Source organism: Pelodiscus sinensis, chromosome 3 (assembly GCF_049634645.1).
Source record: "Pelodiscus sinensis isolate JC-2024 chromosome 3, ASM4963464v1, whole genome shotgun sequence".
Taxonomy (NCBI): domain Eukaryota; kingdom Metazoa; phylum Chordata; order Testudines; family Trionychidae; genus Pelodiscus; species Pelodiscus sinensis.
This window is the reverse complement of record NC_134713.1, coordinates 110,097,030-110,118,491: the sequence shown is the minus strand read 5'-3', so window position 1 is coordinate 110,118,491 and position 21,462 is coordinate 110,097,030. Positions and strand designations below refer to the sequence as shown.

At 45.7% G+C, this 21,462-nt stretch overlaps 1 protein-coding gene and 1 long non-coding RNA gene across 6 annotated transcripts in view; one reads left to right on the top strand and one right to left on the bottom strand.

The window, feature by feature from the left end:
• The window catches only part of SCAF8 (SR-related CTD associated factor 8), a 206,604-nt gene extending 205,605 nt beyond the window's left edge, over window positions 1-999 (bottom strand). For all 5 annotated transcript variants that reach the window (XR_012902730.1, XM_075924488.1, XM_075924487.1 and 2 more), the window contains exon 1: window positions 588-999. Coding sequence is in view for 4 of the 5 variants with exons in the window: in XM_075924488.1 (XP_075780603.1) it covers window positions 588-617 (30 nt within the window). In the remaining variant the exon portion in view is untranslated. The remainder of the gene's footprint in view (window positions 1-587) is intronic.
• Window positions 144-21,462, top strand: part of LOC142827924 (uncharacterized) — a 49,496-nt gene continuing 28,177 nt past the window's right edge. The window contains exons 1-2 of the long non-coding RNA XR_012902732.1: window positions 144-282; window positions 2,722-2,795. This is a non-coding gene — a long non-coding RNA (uncharacterized LOC142827924). The remainder of the gene's footprint in view (window positions 283-2,721; window positions 2,796-21,462) is intronic.

Genomic DNA, 21,462 nt, shown 5'->3' with positions numbered 1-21,462 from the left:
CCTTGACAAAAACAATTGAATACACCTGGTCTAAGAGCTGTTGAAGTGGGAGGATGTGTATGCAACAAGGGAAAGAAAGGGCGGTAGCAAACACGAGAGCTTCAATGGAGAAGAGACACCTGCATGGACTGGGGAAACAGTAGATTCCCTTCCCTTAGTACAACCCGCTTAACCCCCACCACCGACAGCCAACACTCCGTCCCCAGGAGAAGTCTTCCTTCCCTTCCCCTCACGCCACCTGCACTCAGACCCTTGCCTCTCCATCTCCTCAAGCGTTGGAAGGTAAGGACGGGATTTCCGCGCTGCGCCCTCTCCCTGGCAGTGGCACGCCCCTGACGCCGTCAGCCACGGGGAGCCCCCACCCTTTCCTACTCCCGCAAGGCAGAAGGAGCCCCCCACCCTTGCCCCGCAAGCGCCGAAGGGGCAGCCCCTCGCCCGGCAGGAAGCGGGGACGATTCCTCCCCGCGCTCCCCCAGGCTCAGTCCCGCAGGGGTGGCGGCCGGGCGAGGCGCGCGCACGCACCGGGGGGGGGGGCAGACCCAGGGGCGCCTCTCCCGCCGCGCCCGTCCCGGGCAGCGGCTACTCACCTCGCTGTTAAAGGCTTTCACGGCCTCCATGTTGAGGCCGAGGCGGGGGCCGGGCGGCTCGTCTCCGCTGATGGCGGCTGGGCTGGGCCGGGGAGGGGGCTGGTCTCTCTCAGGGTCCGCCGGGCCTCCTCGCCATGGCGGGTGGCGCAGGGGGCGCGGGAGCCGGGGCCCGCTCGTTTCCGTCTTTTCCCTTCTCCGCTCGCCTTCCTGGCCCGGCTTCCCGCCCCGCGGCGCCGGTTCCCTGCGCTCGGCCTGGCCGGGAAGAGACGGCGGGACGCGGCGCAGCAGCAGCCGCACAGGCAGGCAGCGCGGACAGCAATATGGCGGACCCACGGGCTCCTTGGCAGCGCAGCTCGGAGAAGCTGAGAGCAGCGGAGGCGGCGGCCAGAGCGGCCCCTGGTGGTCGCGCGCGCACCAGCCAAGCCCGCGGAGAGCAAGGACCATAGAGATGGCGTCTAGAACATCGCTCTGCGTCCGCTCTGGCAAGAGCGCCTTCCGGCTCTGGAGGGGGCTGTTTGCGCCTCCTGCAGGGCCAGGTTGAGCACTGCAGGCTGGGCGAGCGAGCGGAAAGGAGACGGGAGGCTTCATCGCAGGCAGCTGCCTCTGGAGCTCCGCGCGCGGGAGGGGAAAGCGGGGGAGAGGGTAGGAGCCAGGGAACGGAGTCTCTCGTGTTAGGGAAGCTCAGTTTCTCCCCCCCCTCCTTAACAATTCCTGGGGCAGGCTCGCGTCCCCTGGCCGCACTCCCCACGCCACGCCGCACTCCCCTGGAGAAAGTAAGGAAGAAAAGGAGAAACTCATTAAAATGTGGACCAGCAACAGGGCAGGATTGCCTCCAGGACTGCTGCGCCGGATTACAGATGGCTGCACCAGGCTCTCTCTTTGCTTGCCTTCTAGACAGAAGTAGGGAATCACACGCACCAGTTGCTGAGCCTGAGCAGGAAAAGTTCAGTGCAGTACCACAATGTTTTCAACAAACCCCTCATCACTTTTTGGCTTTTGTGGTTAGAAGCTACACCTATTCATTTATATTCTCCGTTCACAATCCAAGGTTGTGTGTGCTAGTGAGGCAAACTTATGGGAAATTTATCATGTAATTGATAGAATTTCTATTGACTACACAATTAGTCAGTGAGGGAGAAAGCTTCTGGGACCTAACCTGGCTGCAGTGCTGCAATTTAAATGTAGTCGTGACTGGGCTGCTTGCCCACCAGGCTCGATTTCAGCCTTGCTATGTAGATGTACCCTTAGTTTTGTGAGATCTTTCTGAAGCTCTTCACAGTCTGCTTAGGTCTTAACTATCTTGGCCAGTTTGCCACATCTACAAATTTTGCCACTTCACTGTTTACCCTTTTCTCCAGTTCATTAATGAATAGGTTGGTCCCAGTACAGACCCTTGGGGGACACCTCTAGTTACCTCTCTCCATTCTGAAAACTTACCCTTTGTTCCTGCCCTTTGTTTCCTTCTTTTAACCAGTTATCAATCCATGAGAAGACCTTCCCTCTTATCCCATGACAACTAACTTTACTTAGCCTTTGGTGAGGGACCTTGTCAAAGGCTTTCTGGAAATCTAAGTACACTATGTCCACTGGATCCCCCTTGTCCACATGTTTCCTTGAAGAACTCTAGTACAGTGGTCCCCAACTTTTTGGGGTTGCTGGGCGCCTAGGGGCGGGGCCGCACATGCGCCTGGGGTAGGGGCGCAAGAATGGCTTGGGCCGGCCCTGGTCACTTGGCGGGCACACATAAATGCCCTGGAGGGCGCCATGGCACCTGCGGGCACCGCGTTGGGGACCCCTGCTCTAGTAGATTTGTAAGGAATAATTTCCCTTTATAGAAACCATGTTGACTTTTCCGCAAAAAATTACGTCCATCTATGTGATTGACAATTTTATTCTTTACTATAGTTTCAACTAATTTGCCTGGTACGGACGTTATACTTACTGGTCTGTAATTGCCAGGATCACTGACATTAGCTATCTTCCAGTCATTAGGTACAGAAGCTGATTTAAAGGATAGGTTACAAACCACAGGTAATAGTTATGCAATTTCACATTTGAAATGCAAATAACTGTATGGCATGGAGCTGGGGATGAATCATTTGATGATTGCTGGATCTGTTCATTCCCTCCTAAGGCATCTGGCAATGACCACTACTGGAAGACAGGATACAGGACTTTTGTCTGACCCAGTATGGCCATTTTTATAAGGTGAGATTGAGTTTCTACAGCAATGATTTAACAAATGCATTTAAAATGAGATGTGTCCTTGCCAGATAGGTTTTTATTGCTAGAGGTAAGCTTAAAAAAAATGGAGGAACAATCGAGTTGCAGTCTAGATTATCTGTATTTATACAGCATTTTAGTACAACAGGACTCTTTTCAATACAAAATAAAGTAGCCAGTTATTTTTTTAAGGGAGGGGGGAATTTTATCATTTTTTGTTATTTAAAAATGTCTTAATATTCCTCCATGCACTGTGAAGCCTCCACCCAGTCCCTAGGCAAGATCTGGGGGATGGGAAGAAGAGGGCTGGCTCTGTGTTCCCAGAAACGCTGGGGCTAAGGGCAGCGCTCAGGAAGCAATTTAAAGGCCCCTGGAGCTCCAGTTGCTGTGGAAGCGGCAGCTGTAGTCCCATGGCAATTGCCCCTTTTACTCCCCGCCTCAGCAGGCCTGTCCATGCATAGACCTATCCACTGAAAGAGTCACACATAAAGTGGGGAAACACTGAAACTGACTATACACAGACACCCTGGCCTTATAACTTCTAAACAAATGCCTAAGGCCCCTGATGGTACTACTCATATAGATAAAAGATAAGCAGGTATTTACATACCTGGCAAGATTTGGCTTAAAGTAGTCTTAAATGCGTCAACTAGCATTTTCTCTTTAGTATTTCAATTATAGCAACATCTAGGATTACAGGTAGCAATTGGAAATTGTTTACATTTTTTAATTTGTGCTCCTTAAATGCTGTTTTTGTGTTAAATCCTTTAAAAATGTATGATGAGATGCAGGATGAAAATTAGGGTTGTTATGCATCTAAAAAGTTTTACACTTAAATGAATATTAACATGTCAATTTTTATATATATTATACAGCATGGTAACTGAGGGTGCATCTACACAGCACCCTAAATTGCATATCTTACTTTGATTCTATTTTGAAATTTGGCGTGTCTACACAGCACCAAATTTAGAAATAATGCACTAAAGGAGACATTCCTTAACCCTCGTGTATCTATTGTTAAGACAGGGATAGCTGTTTATAGCTGTACAGTGTAGACGTACCCTGACGAGGCTCGTCAGTTGTAGGTCTTATTGAACTGCATTTTAAATTTGAAATTAGTTTCTTGAGTAGAAAGCTAGTAGCAGAAGGAAGATGACTAATCCTAGTACTTTATCTACTCTATGAAAGGGAGAAACTTGAAGTTAAAGCCTTGCATGTATCGAAGGATTGCCAAAGAATAATGTTCTAGAATTATGGACCATTTCCTTTCCAGTCCTTGCATGTGTAAAGCAGTATTACTTGAATAACCCTACAGACATCTATTGTAAAGAAGGCAACAAACAAAACAACAAAAACTAGTAAGAGAACAGAAAAAATATTTAACACTTAATATCACTGTGTTCAAAATACTATAAAAAGCTAAATTAATATATACAAAGGAGACTGTGCATGAAAGTGCAGAGAAGAAGGCTAGTGGGTATATAGAGAGCTTATTGGAAGGAAAGGGTGAAATAGACTCTCAGAGTACAGTTTCAGAATGAGTAATTTGTATAACTACTCATTTCCAGGATATGGAAATGGAAAGAGACAGGCAGCTAAAAAAAATAGTAAGAGCTAAAGTGGAGAGAGAATTTTTTTTAAAGGGGTACTTTATAAAAAAAAGGATGAGAAACACTGCTTTATAAAATTATAATTACCCCCAGTACCTACAGTTTTCAGGCTCAATTTTTTTCTACCATTGCAACACATTTGTTTAAACAACTTAATCATAGCCGGGCAATTTAATTTTTGGGTGTACAAAGTACAAAAATAATAAAATGCTGTAAAACTTAAAACAAAAATTCAGTTTTCTCCAAATTTCAGTTGTGTTGGCATACCTCCAGACTTTGAGTACCCCTAAGGGTACTCGTACCACGGGTTGAGAAACACTGTTATAAAATATGTAAAGTAAGTTGTCTTGACATTAGGTAAAATACCTTCAATATCAATGTCGGGGTAACTAAAAACAAGTAATGTTTTCAAAATATAAAGTAGTTGACCAATAAATTATAAACATTGGATGCAGTTTTAAATACATACACAAACTTGATACAATACTATATTTACAATAATCCTCACACTGACATTCCCTGCATTCATTTCATTACACAATACTAGTACTTCCCATATCCAAGAGTTCAGTTTAGTTTAGTCATACCAGTTAACTCCAGCTTCACAAAATACTGGACCTTTTTCTGCTTTCGCTAGCCAAAGCATAACTCAAGACGTTTTCATAACTGCTTGAAGTAAGTATAAGAAGAGGTTTCTGATTAACCATATAGGAGCTCCCGTTTCAGAATCCACTGAAATTCAGAGGCTTGTGCTGTGAGCTGGATGAGATAAGTTGTAGCCTATTTAAATCAGAGCAAGTTCTGAGGAAAACACCCTTAAATTAATCGATTCCTATAATTCAGAGTTCATCTTTACTCCAGAAAAAGGGCCACAAAAATGGTAGCCTATTCCATAGTTTACTTGCTTTCAGATTCATAGCTGTCAACTCACAAGTTTTTACTAGGGAGTGAGCACATTTTGTTATAAGCTGGGCATTAGTAGAATTTTTCAAGAAGACTTAACTGCAGATCTCTCTGTTCTCAGGTACCCCCATTTAAACTTTTCGGCTGTGTCTACACGGCACCCCTTTTCCGGAAAAGGGATGCAGATGAGACAAGTCGGAATTGCAAATGAAGCGGGGGATTTAAATATCCCCCGCTTCATTTGTATAAACATGGCTGCCACTTTTTTCCGGCTCGGGGCTTTGCCGGAGAAAAGCGCCAGTCTAGACGGGATCTTTCGGAAAATAAAGCCTTTTCTGAAAGGTCCCTTATTCCTGATTTTTATTTAAATCCCCCGCTTCATTTGCAATTCTGACTTGTCTCATCTGCATCCCTTTTCCGGAAAAGGGGTGCAGTGTAGACACAGCCATCTGGTATCAATGGATTGTCCTCAGACTTGTGCAATAATTCAGCCTACTGAATCTTTATTACGGGCAACATGAGCCAGTCAGAACTCAGTTTGACTTTCATATTCCATCTTAAGGTTGTAGGGGGTAGTGGAAAAAAGGTGATTTTGATTGTAAACCAAGTGCTGGATAAAACTAGTAGCTTGTAAACCAGTGCTGGGTGTGGCAGCTGAGCTAAGTAATCTACCAACTGTACAATCTCCCTGATACAGCCATGAAATTGTTGCATACATGTTAACTGTTGAATAAGGTGGTAATTGGTTGATTTACATGTGATACCACAATGGTTTAGGACTCTTGACATGTCAAATACACTAAGCATGCTTTTACTGCTGCTGTACCTTGCACAGATGTAATTTGTAAAGTCAAAGTACCTGACAGTTTAAAACTTGACAGTCACAAACCACGAATACCAGTTATGATGAAACCTGATGACATTCTGAACAAAAAGAACCCTCTGCCATGCTTGTAGCTCTTTCCATCACTTCATACTGAGTGAGACATTTTAGGCTTTCAGAGTGACAATCTTAGATTATACTCTCTTATATATTTGAGAGTTTGTGCATCTGCTTGTCCGTCTGTGAATCCATTTGTTCAAGAACTCCCCCTGAAAGGTCAGAGCTAGGATTACCAAATTTGATATGCAGCTTCCTCTTATCAGAACTTAAAGCAAGATCAGGGTTTGGTTGTGCCAGGACAATGGGATTTACATGGAATGCAATTGTTGCTCAAACAGAAAATGAGGGGTGTGATAGCAGGGACAGATATACTCATGAACCTAAAGATAAATCTGTAATATCACTTTGCAAAGAAGGTCTATATCATTAATCATCTTCTGCAAAATAGGGAAACTAAGGCATAGAGAGGTGACGTGACTTGCCCATGGCCACCCAGAGGAAGTGGCAGAGCTGGTAACAGACCCCAATCTACAGAGCATGAAACAGCCCGCCCAGCTAACTCAAATACTTACATCTCTGACTTACATCACATTAACTGCCTTTATTTGCCCATCTTATATCCCAAAGATTAGGCATAAAGAAACTGAGAAGGCCCTCACCAAAAAATGTCTGAGTTTCAGCCTGGTTACTTTCAGAAAGCACTCCATGATGCAATTCTTTGTCCAAATGGGCAAGTGAGGAAATTAAAGTGAGGAATTTAATAGTCAATTGTCATTATCTTTGTATGAAAAAGCTCCTTATGGTACACCAAGTTGACTAACAAGGGTGGAAGGGCAAGGCATTTATTGAAGATTGATTACATGGTATTTTTACTTGTAAACAATAGTAGATAATCAAAATAAATGAGATCTGTTTTGAAAAGAACAGCATTTTCCTGCTGTGGTGTAAGCACACACTTTCTTTTGTCTACTTTAACTTTGTTTGCTAGTGGTACCTCCAATTTATTAAAAAAGAAATAATAGAACAAGGAACAGTAACATCATGGGGGATATATCAGAGAACTAAGAACTTGGTCCTGCTGTGAAGGCAGGGGACTGGACTCGATGACCTTCAAGGTCCCTTCCAGTTCTAGGAGATAGGCAATCTCCATTATTAGATTAGATATTAGATTTCTTATATTATCTGTAACCGAATCAAAACCATTACAGAATGTGACATTTTGAATCCTGTACTGTCCATTGAGCTCCTGGTGAATTTTTCCTAACTTACAACAACCCAAGAACTCTTGCAAGACAACAAGCAATTCTGTGGTACCATAAAAACTAACATTTATTAGGTCATGCGTTTTCATGGGTAAATCCATTTCATCAGATGAGTTGGAGTAGAAATTAGAGAATGAAGGGTATATAGAGCAGCAAAAGTTACCTGTCCATTGTTGGGACAGTGTTAATGTGGCTAATGAAGTCAGGCTGGATGTGCCTCATTCATAACGTGATGTGGAAATGCAAATATCAAAGGCAGGGATATTGCATTTGTAGTGCATTAACCACTTAAGATTTTTATTCAAGCCTAAGTTGATAGTGTTGAACTTGTAAATTAACTTCAGTTCAGCTGTCTCCCTCTGTAATCAGGTGTTAACATTCTTTTGCAGAAGAATGGCTACTTTAAATCCGTTATAGAACATCCAGAGAGCTTAAAATGTTCTTCAACAGGTTTATGTGTGTTACCTCTCCTGATCTCTGATTTGTGTCCATTTATCCTTTGTCACAGAGACTGTCCAGTCTGGCCAATATACACTAGTGGATGTGCAGGTATCTGAGCCTCTGATGTTATGGCTAGGTCCTGTGATGGTGTTGCTTGTATAGATGTGTGGGCAGAATTGGCAATGGGGTTTGTTGCAGGGGATAGATTCCTGTGTGAGTGTATCTGTGATGTACTGTGAGGCTGCTGGCAAATATTGGCTTCAGGTTGGGTGCTGTCTGTAGGCAAGGACAATACTAATATATGCAGGCACATGATGGGGGCTGTACCCCTTTAACTTCAACTGTTTTTAAACTAAATGGATATAATTGTTTAAAATGGGACAAACAGAGCTTTTAAACCATTTTAACAAGCTCCTTGGATTCCACATAGAGTGAATCTGAGCAGAACTGGTTTCTATGTTCCTTTGAGTTTTAAACCAGACTTCGTTAGAGAATAGCTCATCAACATATTGGCTGCCTATAGCGGAAGTAAAAAATATTGGTTGGAATAAAAATCTAAGGGTATGTCTAGACTACATGCCTCCGTCGATGGAGGCATGTAGATTAGACAGATCGGCAAAGGGAAAGGAAGCCGCGATTTAAATAATCGTGGCTTCATTTACATTTATATGGCTACCCCGCTGAGCCGACAAACAGCTGATCAGCTGTTTGTCGGCTCAGCGCGCTAGTCTGGACGCTCTGCGTCAACCTGAAAGCCTTTTATCGACATCCCCGTTATGCCTACTAGGATGAGGTTTACTGGGGATGTCGATAAAAGGCTTTCATTTCGACAGGGGAGCGTCCAGACTAGCGTGCTGAGCTGGCAAACAGCTGATCAGCTGTTTGTCGGCTCAGCGCGGCAGCCATTTAAATTTAAATGAAGCCACGATTATTTAAATCGCGGCTTCATTTCCCTTTGCCAAACAAACAAATCTACATGGCTCCGTCGACAGAGCCATGTAGTTTAGACGTACCCTAAGTGGTCTATCCCTTTATTATTAAATTATTGTATCCACTTTATTTCATAATCCTAAACCCTCTATTTGTTTATCTTTGATATTGGAACCTATGATATACCTCACCCTCTGAAGTAAATAGACTCTTCTAATAAAGAGCGCCTACTTATGTTGGCTGTGCTATTATGCACAGCACCTCCATTTCCAAAATGCTGTTGAGCCCTTACTTGCAAGTTTCATTTTTTAAAAGTGAAAAGTTTTTTTTACAAGCCAAAAACATTATGATTTTAGATTCACTGAAGACTTTTTGGGTAACTTGACATTGCAACTTTTATACTAACATGAACACCCTAATTCACTTCTGCCTCTCCCTTCCTTCTCCGCTTCCATCCCCTATTTATTTTGGAACTGGACTTTTAATACTCCAGTCATCTGAAGAAGTGGGCTGTACACACAAAAGCTCATAATACCATCTAAATATTTTGTTAGTCTTTAAGGTGCTGCTAGACTATTTGTTGTTTTTTAAGTATTTTCTAGTTACAGACAAACTTGGCTATCCCTCTGAAACTTTATGAGCGTATGAAAATAAGTTGGCCAGAAAGTAGTCTATTTTTATTATCCATACCATGTACATTTATCTTGTATGCCTTATCAGTTCAATACATATATTTACTCTTAATGGTGCTCTGAAACTGTTGTTAGTAAACTAAATGAAGGACAAACAGAACGAATATAAATAGTAAACAAGCAAACTAGATTTATACAAGGTTTCCAGGTAAATAATCCAAGTTACTCTTAAAAAACACAAGTATTTATTTTTGACTTGGATTTGTTCTTTACACATTTTATAATCAGCAGAGTTCGACAAATAATGCAATCTACTTGCCCATGGAGAGTAGATTGCAACCCGGAAGAGCCGGGTTCGGGCGATCTGTGCATGTGCAGAACGATCTGCGCATGCGCAGATCACTGGACAGCGCGGCTGGCGAGCGGGACTCGCTGCGGTTCAATGAGCCCTGATAATCAGTTATACAAAAATTAAATTAAAATGCCAAGAACTTTAGCACCATTGTTTCCCTGAGTATTAAGAGAAACTGAGGTATAAAACTAACTCCTCACATAATGTTGCAGGTATGTTCCTGAAAAATGCTACTTGAAGCAGAACTATGTTAAGCAAATCCCGTTCCCTCACAAGAATGAATGTTACTAGGTGGAGGATTAGGTTCCAGGGACCTTTTTTTTCAACCAGACAAAAGACAATTGTACACACATGCAGTGCAAGTTTAAATAATTTTAGACGCTTTAATACTGTACTTACCAATGATGATTGGTTGTCTTTTCTCACTCCACACACCCTGGTGCTTGTGCTGGAGAGCCCCTGTACCACTAAGAAATTGAAACATCTCTTACTCATAAATCCACTGTCAGAACAGCTCTAATAATTTTGGGAATTCCAGGTAAACATGTTAGCCTCAATGGTTAGTCAATATTCATAGAATACTAGGACTGGAAGGGACCTCGAGAGGTCATCGAGTCCAGTCCCCTGCCCTCATGGCAGGACCAAATGCTGTCTAGACCATCCCTGATAGACATTTATCTAACCTACTCTTAAAAATATCCAGAGATGGAGATTCCACAACCTCCCTGGGTAATTTATTCCAGTGTTTGACTACCCAGTTAGGAACTTTTTCCTAATGTCCAACCTAAACCTCCCTTGCTGCAGTTTAAGCCCATTACTTCATGTTCTATCCTTAGAGGCCAAGATGAACAAGTTTTCTCCCTCCTCCTTATGACACCTTTTTAGATACCTGAAAACGGCTATCATGGCCCCCCTCAATCTTCTCTTTTCTCAACTAAACAAACGCAATTCTTTCAGCCTTCCTTCATAGCTCATGTTCTCCAGACCTTTAATCATTCTTGTTGCTCTTCTCTGGACCCTCTCCAATTTCTCCACATCTTTCTTGAAATGCGGTGCCCAGAACTGGACACAATACTCCAACGGAGGCCTAACCAGCTCAGAGTAGAGCGGAAGAATGACTTCTTGTGTCTTGCTCACAACACACCTGTTAATGCATCCCAGAATCACGTTTGCTTTTTTTGTAACAGCATCAGACTGCTGACTCTCATTCAGCTTGTGGTCCACTATAACCCCTAGATCCCTTTCTGCCGTACTCCTTCCTAGACAGTCGCTTCCCATTCTGTATGTGTGAAACTGATTGTTCCTTCCTAAGTGGAGCACTTTGCATTTGTCTTTATTAAACTTCATCCTGTTTACCTCAGACCATTTCTCCAATTTGTCCATATAATTTTGAATTATGACCCTATCCTCCAGAGCAGTCGCAACCCCTCCCAGTTTGGTATCATCTACAAACTTAATAAGCGTACTTTCTATGCCAATATCTAAATCGTTGATGAAGATATTGAACAGAGCCGGTCCCAAAACAGACCCCTGCGGAACCCCACTTGTTATACCTTTCCAGCAGGATTGTGAACCATTAATAACTACTCTCTGAGTACGGTTATCCAGCCAGTTATGCACCCACCTTATAGTAGCCCCATCTAAGTTGTATTTACCTAGTTTATTGATAAGAATATCATGCGAGACCGTATCAAATTTGCCTTACTAAAGTCTAGGTATACCACCTCCACCACTTCTCCCTTATCCACAAGACTGAGTATTCTATCAAAGAAAGCTATCAGCTTGGTTTGACATGATTTGTTCTTTACAAATCCATGTTGGCTGTTCCCTATCACCTTGCCACCTTCCAGGTGTTTACAGATGATTTCCTTAATTACTTGCTCCATTATCTTTCCTGGCACGGAAGTTAAACTAACTGGTCTGAAGTTTCAAGGCTTGCAGGTTGTTTGTTTGAAGGAGAGATTGATGATGGAGGTGTTTCTTTAAGACAATAGGTGTTTTTTTAAGACAATTTTGTTTATTGACAAAGAATATATGAAGTCCTGTTTCCCTGAACACAATGAGAATCCTACAGGAAGTAGTTTTTTTTTCTTCACAGTTCCACACTCTTTCCAGACTGTACTCTTCCCTAAAAGCTCTTGGCTTTCTCAGGGACATTTTATTGTAAGAATACGGCCTTATTTCTATTGCAATATTGGAAGGACTGTAGTCATATTGAGAGGCCTAAAGTATAGTGCCTTTATCTGCAGCCAGACTGAAAGAATAGCAGTCATTAGCTGTAAAGCAGGGAGTCACTTTTCACATTTATCTAAATTGTATTAAAATAGTCTCATACTAGACTGTTTAGGAGACTCCATCCTTATGTCATCCAATATCCCCAGATAAACGGATCTAGAAATAGCATCTCATCTAGCAAGAAACTCCTTATGAATAGTTGGAGTTGTGGACTCCTCATTCTGTGATTATGGTCCTCACTTTCCTATTGGTCTGTATGATCTCTGACAGGTATTTTCTTTCTGCTGTATAATTAATTTTGCTATGTCTAAATCCACTAAGATGGTGAGTCATCGTTGGTTAGGTAATTCTGTTATAGTACGTTATGGTTGGTTACTAAAATTGTAGTAAAATAATTGGTTACAGTATAGATAAAAAGGAGTCAAGTTTTACTATATAAACTGGGATCCAATAAGGAAACCAGCAAGAAAGGAACAAAGGAAAAGAAGAAGCAGGAAAAAACTCTCTTCCAAGACACAGTCTAAGATCAGAGCTGCCAAGAATTCTCTGCACTACTGTGATGTGCAGCAGACAAGACTGACCTTCTTGGTGAGCATGGCACTCTATATTTAGCATAAGTATTATAGTTGCTTGGTAATTCTTAATAAATAGACAGTAAGGATATTACTGTGTAAGGCTCTTTCAGTGGTAAAAGATCCTGCAAACCTGCAGGAAGTTATGCCTTGGGCCTTAGAAATTGGGTCAGGTTGGGTATTTAAATTAACAGGGTTACATCCTGAGCCCTAGAAATTGGGTAAAGATATATGCCCCTAGAATGTTGGAGTAACAGTGAATTGTGTGGGTAATATTACCAAAGATTCACCAGTGGTATTCTTAGTATTCCCGCTACTTCTAAGACTCACCAATTCACAGCTTCAGGTAACAGTACTAGGCTCTTGCATTTGCATTGACTCCCCAGGGAAAATGCCGTGATTCAGTACCTACACCAGTATTGCATGCTGGTCTGTGATTTGAGTAGTGTCTCCTGCTTCAGCTAATACTAAAAGGGAAATTTAACTGTTCCCTCATTTTGTCTGAATGAAAGGTGGCTATCATGCCCACAAGCTTCAGGAAAGCTTGACTAGCCAGAATAATAAAGGAAGAACACAAGTAGAAGGATGCAACAATGGCTCCTGTGTCACAGATAAAAAATGCTACAAAAGTTAGTATAATGAAAGAATTACTACAAGGACTATAGTCCTGACAGTCATTGGAATGGTTGAATCCTAGATATTTTAGTCTGCCCTTATGCATGCCATCATCAGCACAATAAATAATTTAGAATCACTTATTAAATATGAAGTTACATTATATGAGAGGAGGGATGTATGAGGTAATTTTTATTGCAGTGTTCTCCACCTTTTTTCTTTCTGAGATCCCCACCCCTAAGATACAAAAACTTCACAGCCCAGTTGTGTGTCAACTGTTTTTCTGCATATAAAATCTATTAGGAGGTACTAAACAGAGGAATTGCTCATGGCCCTTGGAGGGGTCAGTGCCCTGGGATTCAGATCCATGCAGTGCAGCTTCAGCTTTTTGCCCTGTGTTCCAGCAAGTCTAATGCTGCCCCTGCTCAGTGGATCCCCAGAAATTTGCTTGCATCCCCCCAGAGCCGTGGTCACCAGCCAGTAGATCGCGATCTACCGGTAGATCTCAGAGGCTCTAAGAGTAGCTCTTGAGTCCTCTCTGAACTGCGTGCCTGTGCAGTACATTTACATTAGATTTCCTCATTTGAGGAGCAGCTACTCACCGAGCAACAGCACAGGTGAGTAGCTGCGAGGAATGGTGGGAGCTGGGAGGTCGGGAGGGCTGAAACACCCCAGCCAGCTGACTGTGGCTTTCACAGCTGGAGCTAGGCGCAGCCTCCCTGGGCTGAGCGCAGGGCAGCCGGGATGGAGGGAAGAGAAGCAGCTGCCCGGCCAGCTGGCCATGGTGCTCAGCCAGGGTGCACCAGGCTTCACGTGAGCTGGCGCAGAGGAGATGCTGCCTGGCCAGCTGGCTGTGGCGTTCAGCCCAGAGGAGGCTGAACCGCGCTCCAGCTGATCGGGCAGCTTCCCCTCTGTGCCTGCCCACGTGGAGCTTGGTGGCACCCTGGCTGAGCACCATGGCCAGCTGGTCGGCCAGCCACTTTTCTTCATTCCAGCCCGGCTGCCCTGCGGTCAGTCCGGAGGGAGCGCGGGACGGAGGCTTCCCTCCGTGGCTGGTGTAGGGAATTCCCTGCCCCCAACCTTGTTCCCTTCTCCTCTACCCCAAACTTGTCCCCCGCCCTCCTGACCCCCTGTTCCCTCTCCCTTGCCCCTCCACCCTGCTGCAGAAACCTGCCCCCCCCCTGCAGAAACTTGTCCCCCGGCACTCTGCCCCCCCTGCAGAAACCAGTTCCTTCTGGCACCCTGTCTCCTACTACAGAAACCTGTCCACCCCCCCTGGCACCCTGTCCCCTGCTGCAGAAACCTGTCCTGGCACCCTGCCCCCTCTCCCCTGCCCCCACTGGCACCCTGTTCCCTGCCCCAGAACCCACTAGCACCCCTCCCCAGTATTGTGTCCCCTGCTCCCAAATGACTTTTCTATGGGTCAGTGACACCTGACTCAAGGCAGGTTTCCTGCCATTCTCATAAATAAAGACAATGCAGAAACTTTTTGTGTTTAACATAGTATTTTATTTAAAAATGAAGCCTGGCCAACAAACCCCTAGTTGGAGCCAAGCCCCCATCTGGCCACAACCACTCCTGCATTCTCCCTTCCCCAGACCCTAGATCTGAGCCTATCAAACACTGGAACCTCCTGTCCTCAGCCCCTCACATACCCCAACCCAAATTTCTGCACCCTCACATCCGCAAGCCTGTGGCTTGCTTAGTATCCCAACACTGCCCAGCCTGGAGCCCCCTTCTCGAGCCAGTGTCCCCCTCTCCACCTCCTCCTGCATCCAGATTTCCTCCCAGAGCTTGCACCTCTCACCCCTTCCCACACCCAAATCCCTCATTCCCACCCCAGAGACTACACATCCTGTCTCAACACAGCAAGGGTCCAGCTAGACTGCAGGAGTTTTTCAGGATTCGGGAGATATCCCAGAAAAACTCTTCTGCATCCAGGGTTGCGTTTGTTCTTCCGCTTTTTTAGTGGAAGAGCAAACAGGCTCTTTTGGTCACCCCTATATTCCTCTTTCCACAAGGAATAAGGTGGCTTCCAAAAGAAGGGGTTTTTTTCTGACATTTGGTCCAGTCTAGACAGGCCAAATGTTGGAAAAACCTCTTCCTACAGAAGAATTTTTTTTTTAAAGCAGCAGTATAAGGATTGGGGATAGCAAGTGATGGAGAGGAGGAGAATAGAGAGGCCGGGGCTTCGAGGAAGGGGCGAGGCGGTAGATCTTGGCTTGGTCTGTCATTTAAAAAGTGATCTTGGGTGTAAAAAGGTTGGAGACCACTGCCCCAAAAGGTCCCAGACTCCTGCTTGAGAACAGCTGTTTTACTGGACTAGGGATGGGCAAACACTATCCTGTGAACTAGATCGAGTCCTCCAGGGTTGGCTCCTGGTGGGCCCCCACCGCTATTGTTACTTGCACCACTGCGGGTATGAACACTTGCAGCCGCCATTGGTCACAGATCACTGTTCCTAGCCAACAGGAGCTGCGGGAAGCAGTGTCCTGGGCCATGCCACTTCCTGATGCTCCCTTTGGCTGGGAACAGTGATCCTCAGCCAACTGGAACTGAGATCAACAGTACCTGCGGAGGCGCAGGTAAATACAATAGCGGCGGCCTGCTGTTTTATTGCCCACCTCTGCAGTGGTCTATTTGTGAGAGGAGTTCTTTACCTCTGTGTGATTCAAAAGCTTTCCTCCTTCACTAACAGAATTTGGTCCAATAAAGATAGTACCTCACCCACCTGGTCTTTCTAATATTCCTAGGACCAATGCAGCTACAACAAGACTGCATATAATGAAAGAAACACCTGCTAAGGATATATAGGAATAGTTAGGCTGTTTATCATGGTAAGAACAACAGTGACATCTAGTGAATGAATATGAATATCACTTATTTAAAAGCTTCAGAGGGGTAGCTGAGTTAGTCTGTAACAGAAAAAACTTAAAACAACAAATAGTCTAGTAGCAACGTAAAGACTAACAAAACAAGTAGATGATATCATGACACTCTTGTCAACTGAAGAAGTAGGTTGTGCCCACGAAAGCTTATGATGCCTACATGTTTTGTTAGTTTTTAAGGTGCTACTAGACTATTTGTTGTTTAAGTTTTTTCCTAATATCACTTATGTCAGTTTACTGACTTGGACGGAACAGATGAAAGGCTGTTTAGACATCACCAGATTTTAGGTTTCCTTTCTTGGGAGACAGAACTGAGTAATTTAAGATTCTAACTCCAACGTACAATTAGCCATGTACTGAAGTATACTTGAGAATTATTCAAGACCAAATGTTGCCTTCTGGTAGCTGCATGAGATTCTTGCTTATTTTAGTGGGAATTGTATACACATCAACAGAATTTCAGTATAAGCCTACTAGTGCTTCAATTATTGACATTTTCCATATAAAAAGATGAAAATAGGAGAAATTAGGTTTATACTATGTGGCCAGGTCTCCCTGGCAGCAGAGTGGCCTAGTGATTGGGACCCCAATTTAGCGGAGGGAAAAGGGGTGCAGCTCCCTGCTGCTTTTGCCCCAGGCCTGGGAATTCCAGGCTTTTATCTGGGTATAGACCTTAAATTTGGGGCATGGCCCCAAAAGTCCAAATTTCCCCCTCCATGAGGGTTCTTTGTAGGTTCCCCCTTCTTTTGCCCCAGGGGGTAAGGTTGGAGTCTTATGTGCTCTGGCAGCTGGCCAAGTAGACTGGTTCTGACTCAGGTCCTGCAGACAGCAGAACCAGCTTTTTTCTCCTAGCTGGTAAGCCCCTAATTGAACCAGGCTCCTGTCTCTTATCCTCCCTCCAGGTCTGGCATTGGCTGCAGGTAAAGCAGGGCGGGACTAGCTGGGCAAAAAGGCTTTGTTTAGCCCCTGCACTGCCAGGCCCTCCTCTCAATCCCTCACACACTACTTCCCTTTTTCTTTCAATTAAATTGCAGACACTGATAATATCTGAAATATTTAATAACAATATGTGGCAAACCACGTCAGCTACAAGAAAATTAATGAATAGTCTTAGATATTATTGAACCAGTATTCACTTGAAATGGACATGAGGGCCAGGTTGTGTGTTCTTATACAAAGGTAGCCCCCAGGGGGCCATGGAATTTCGTTCAGGTCCCCTCCTGGAGTTTCTTCAAAAATTTTTCTCTTGGAGGGGGAGGGTTGCACTACAGGCAGTCCCCGACTTACGCGGATCCGACTTATGTCGGATCCGCACTTACGAACGGGGATTTCTCGCCCCGGAAGTCGGGGCGAGAAAGCCCCGTTCGTAAGCTGCTCCGGTGCCCCTGGTCTGCTGGAGACCGTCTCTAGCAGACCAGGGGCACCGGGCGGGTTCCCGCGCTTCTGAGGCTTTGCCAGAGCAAAGCCTCAGAGGCGCGGGGAACCGCCGCTGCTGCCGCTTCAATCTGGGTGCCTGTAGTCTGCTGGGGTCCGTCCCCAGCAGACCACAGGCACCCAGATTGAAGCGGCAGCAGCGGCGGTTCCCCGCGGCTGCGGCTTCAGTCCGGGAGCCTGTGGTCTGCTGGGGACCGTCCCCAGCAGACCACAGGCACCCAGATTGAAGCGGCAGCAGCGGCGGTTCCCCGCGGCTGCGGCTTCAGTCCGGGAGCCTGTGGTCTGCTGGGGACCGTCCCCAGCAGACCACAGGCACCCAGATTGAAGCGGCAGCAGCGGCGGTTCCCCGTGCCTCTGAGGCTTTGCTCTGGCAAAGCCTCAGAGGCGCGGGACCCCCCAGCGGCTGCGGCTTCAGTCCGGGAGCCTGTGGTCTGCTGGGGACCGTCCCAGAGCAAAGCCTCAGAGGCGCGGCACCCCGCTGCCGCTGCGGCTCTGCTCCCCGTGTCCCTGGTCTGCTGGGGAGGGGGGGGGCGCAGCTAGTGTGCTCCCCCCCCCCCCAGCAGACCAGGCTTTTGTTTTGGACTCTGGGGCAGAGCAGCTGGGGCACTACTGGACCAACCCGGCAGCACCCCAGCTGCTCTGCCCCAGGTCCTGATTCAGCCGCTGCTGGTCAGTTTCAGCAGAGGCTGAATCAGGACGCCTGGGGCAGAGCAGATGGGGTGCTGCTAGGTTGGTCCAGTAGCACCGAGGAGCACCCCAGCTGCTCTGCCCCAGGCGTCCCCAAGTCAGCTTCTGCTGAAACTGACCAGCGCTGACTACAGGAAGCCCCAGGCAGAGTTGCTCTGCCCCGGGCTTCCTGGAATCAGCTGCTGATCAGTTTCAGCAGCAGCTGACTTGGGGACGCCTGGGGTTCTTAAGTTGATTCTGTATGTAAGTCAGAACTGGCGGTCAGTTTCAGCAGTGTCTGAATCTGGACGCCAGTTCCGACTTACATACAGATTCAACTTAAGAACAAACCTACAGTCCCTATCTTGTACGTAACCCGGGGACTGCCTGTACTATCTTCATACACAGGGAAAGCCAGAGGTGTAGTATACAGATCCTATGAAAGCCAAACTCAGGGCCCCCTGAATAAAGGTGCTGTGCCTTCATATGGACTTTGGGCCTTCCTGTCACAGCTCTGCTGAACTGCAGCCATAATGGCTGGGACATCCCCAGAAGGCACCTTTAATTGGGACACACCAGTTTAAAGCAAACTCTGCTTATAAGTTATAACAGCTTTTGGCTACTTCAGCTTCCTCCTAGCTTTTTTGAGGGAGGGGGCTATGCCCCTGTCTCTTGCCCCCATATACAAAATGGGATAATACTTCCTTTCCCTCATGCTGTCCATTTAGATAGAAAAGGCTGATGCGTGGGAGGGGGGCATGGATTGTTGAGTGTCACCCTTGCCCTAGATTGGCTTCCAAGGGCAGGGAGGAAGAAAGGTGCCCCCTCCTCTGAACAGGGCACGGTGCGGGACAAAGCTGCTCATACCTAAGAGAGCCTGACTGGGAGGAGTGGCATTGGCTCTATGCCCTTGCTCAGCTGCCAAAGACAGGGGCCCAGCATGGGTATGTGTGGACTGGGAGGAGGGGCTACAGCTTGCTATGCCGCTGTCCCCAGCAGCACCTGGGTAGAGAGTGACAAACTGAAAAAAAAAGTATAACTGATGTTTCAGAGTTGCATGTTTCCCTACTCTAAAGACAATAAAATATAACCAAATCTGCCCTGAGTAGCATGACACCTATACATGAGTTAATTAGTAGGAGACCAATTTAAAAGCAATTTATGCCATTGATCTAAGCTCTTTAAGGCAAGTATACTCTGAATAACTTACCTCAACTCTTAGTTTTTTATTTTTTTCAGAACCATGTTATTCAGGCATCTGAAATAAACCCTTCTTGAAAAAAGTCGTATTGTGACTTTGAGTGAAACTTGTTTACATTTATTGTTCAAAAGGCAAGTAACTCCAAAGGATTCAGGCTTTCCATTATATATTTAAGTTATTTTACAATCAGTAGGGTAGTTGTTTCAGATCTAGTGCACATTTATTCTGTTTAGCGGTTTGAAAGTATTCTTCTCCCCACTGTCCTTCATATTAGGATTCTTGCTAAGCTTTTGGTATAGGGAAGGATCAGAAGAAAAATTACTGTAGGTAGGTATTGAGGGTTCACACCACATTCATCACCATTGTATCTGTGGGACTGATATTACAAATGCCAACACCGTTGCTTGGCTTTACTCCATTGAATGTCAGTAAGGCTTCATGTAAGCACAAATAGCCATCCACCTTTGTGACTCTTACTTGAACACTTCCCGCTACTTAGCCTCAAAATGGGCTATACATAAGGCTTTGTGACGGGCGGAGTCACTGTCCTGAGGGCCGCACCCCATCGCCGGGTGTTAACACTGCCTTCCTCCATCCGCCTAATTCCCGTCCCCACGTCTACTGGGCCCCAGCTGTGTTCCTCCCTGGAGCCAGACGCACTGTCCCGCGTGCCCTTCAAGCATGCTTCTCCCTTGTCCTGCTCAGTTCTTTTCCCCTCGGGGCGGGGCTAGAGGGACCCGAGGCCCGCCCTCTCCGCCGGGTCCCAGCCCAGTGCCCTTAGGTGCAGGGGACCATTCCCTCTGCACAGCTGATGGGGTGACTTCCCCAAAACTTTCAGCCCATGGGCACCAATACCACCCTGCCCTGGGCTGCTTCCTATCCTCCTCCCTGTCTCTTGCCTCCGTTCCCCTAGTCTGGGGTCCTACAGGGCTCGTGGCACCTCCTCGCTCCTCTGGCTCTCCATCCTAACATTCCACAGAGCTGGAGCAAACAAACTCTAGCCTGGGTCCCCCTAAGCTCTGGTCTGTAAATGGAATAGGCGGAATGTCTTTCACCTCAATTGGGATCCTGGGGGGCCACATCACTAAGTTAGTTTTGGGGGTTTTTTTGCTTCTCACTTATGTCGGCCCCCTACTGATTTTTTTTTCTGTGGGTCAGTGGTCCCTGACCCAAAAAAGTTTCCCCGCCCCTGCTCAAATCCATCTGGGAAATTAAAATTTGCCATTACAATACAACTCCACCTAGTGTTTACCTCACTACAGCCTCTCTATGACTTACGAACCGGTTACAGACCAAGCAATTGGTCGTAACTCAGTTTGTTTGTAAGTCGGACCCCATAGAGTTACATGCGACCATGCTGTTCATAAGCGCGGATTGCATTCGTAACTCGGAGTCTGCTATTTACGACAGTTTTGGTCGTAACTGTGAACGGTCGTAAGTCGACCGTTCGCAACTCGGGGACCAGCTGTACTAATATTAAGGAGTTGTATTTCTCCAAAAGTTCATTATCATAGTGTGACAAAGCTCCTATTATCACACTGGCATCCTGCACTCCTGGGTAGCATTATTCTGAGTATTTCCTCATTTGGGGAAAACAACAATTTCCAATCTAATTGCTCACCTCAGTATCTCACTATGCTTCTTAGTTTAGTCCCTTTGCTTCAGAGGCAAGCGTCAGTCTGATTTAGCCACTCTCATCATTAGCAAGAGGGGGGAAAGGGAATGAAAATAAATCTTTTAGTCTCTCTGGACTGGGAGGCAACAGACTAGATTTCTTGAGGCTATGTCTAGACTGCCGTGCTTTTCCGGGATACCGGAGTATCCCAGAAAAGCAATGTCATGTCCATGAAACACATCTGTTGCTTTTTTGGAAAATGTTTCGAGAAAGCGGACACGTTCTGCACCATCCTCGTAAACCTTGTTTTACGATGAAGAAGGGATGTGTCAAAAGAGCACTTTTTTCCAAAATTTTGTGCAGTGTAGATGTGCCAAATTTCGGAAAAGCCTCTTTTGACAGTAAAGCGG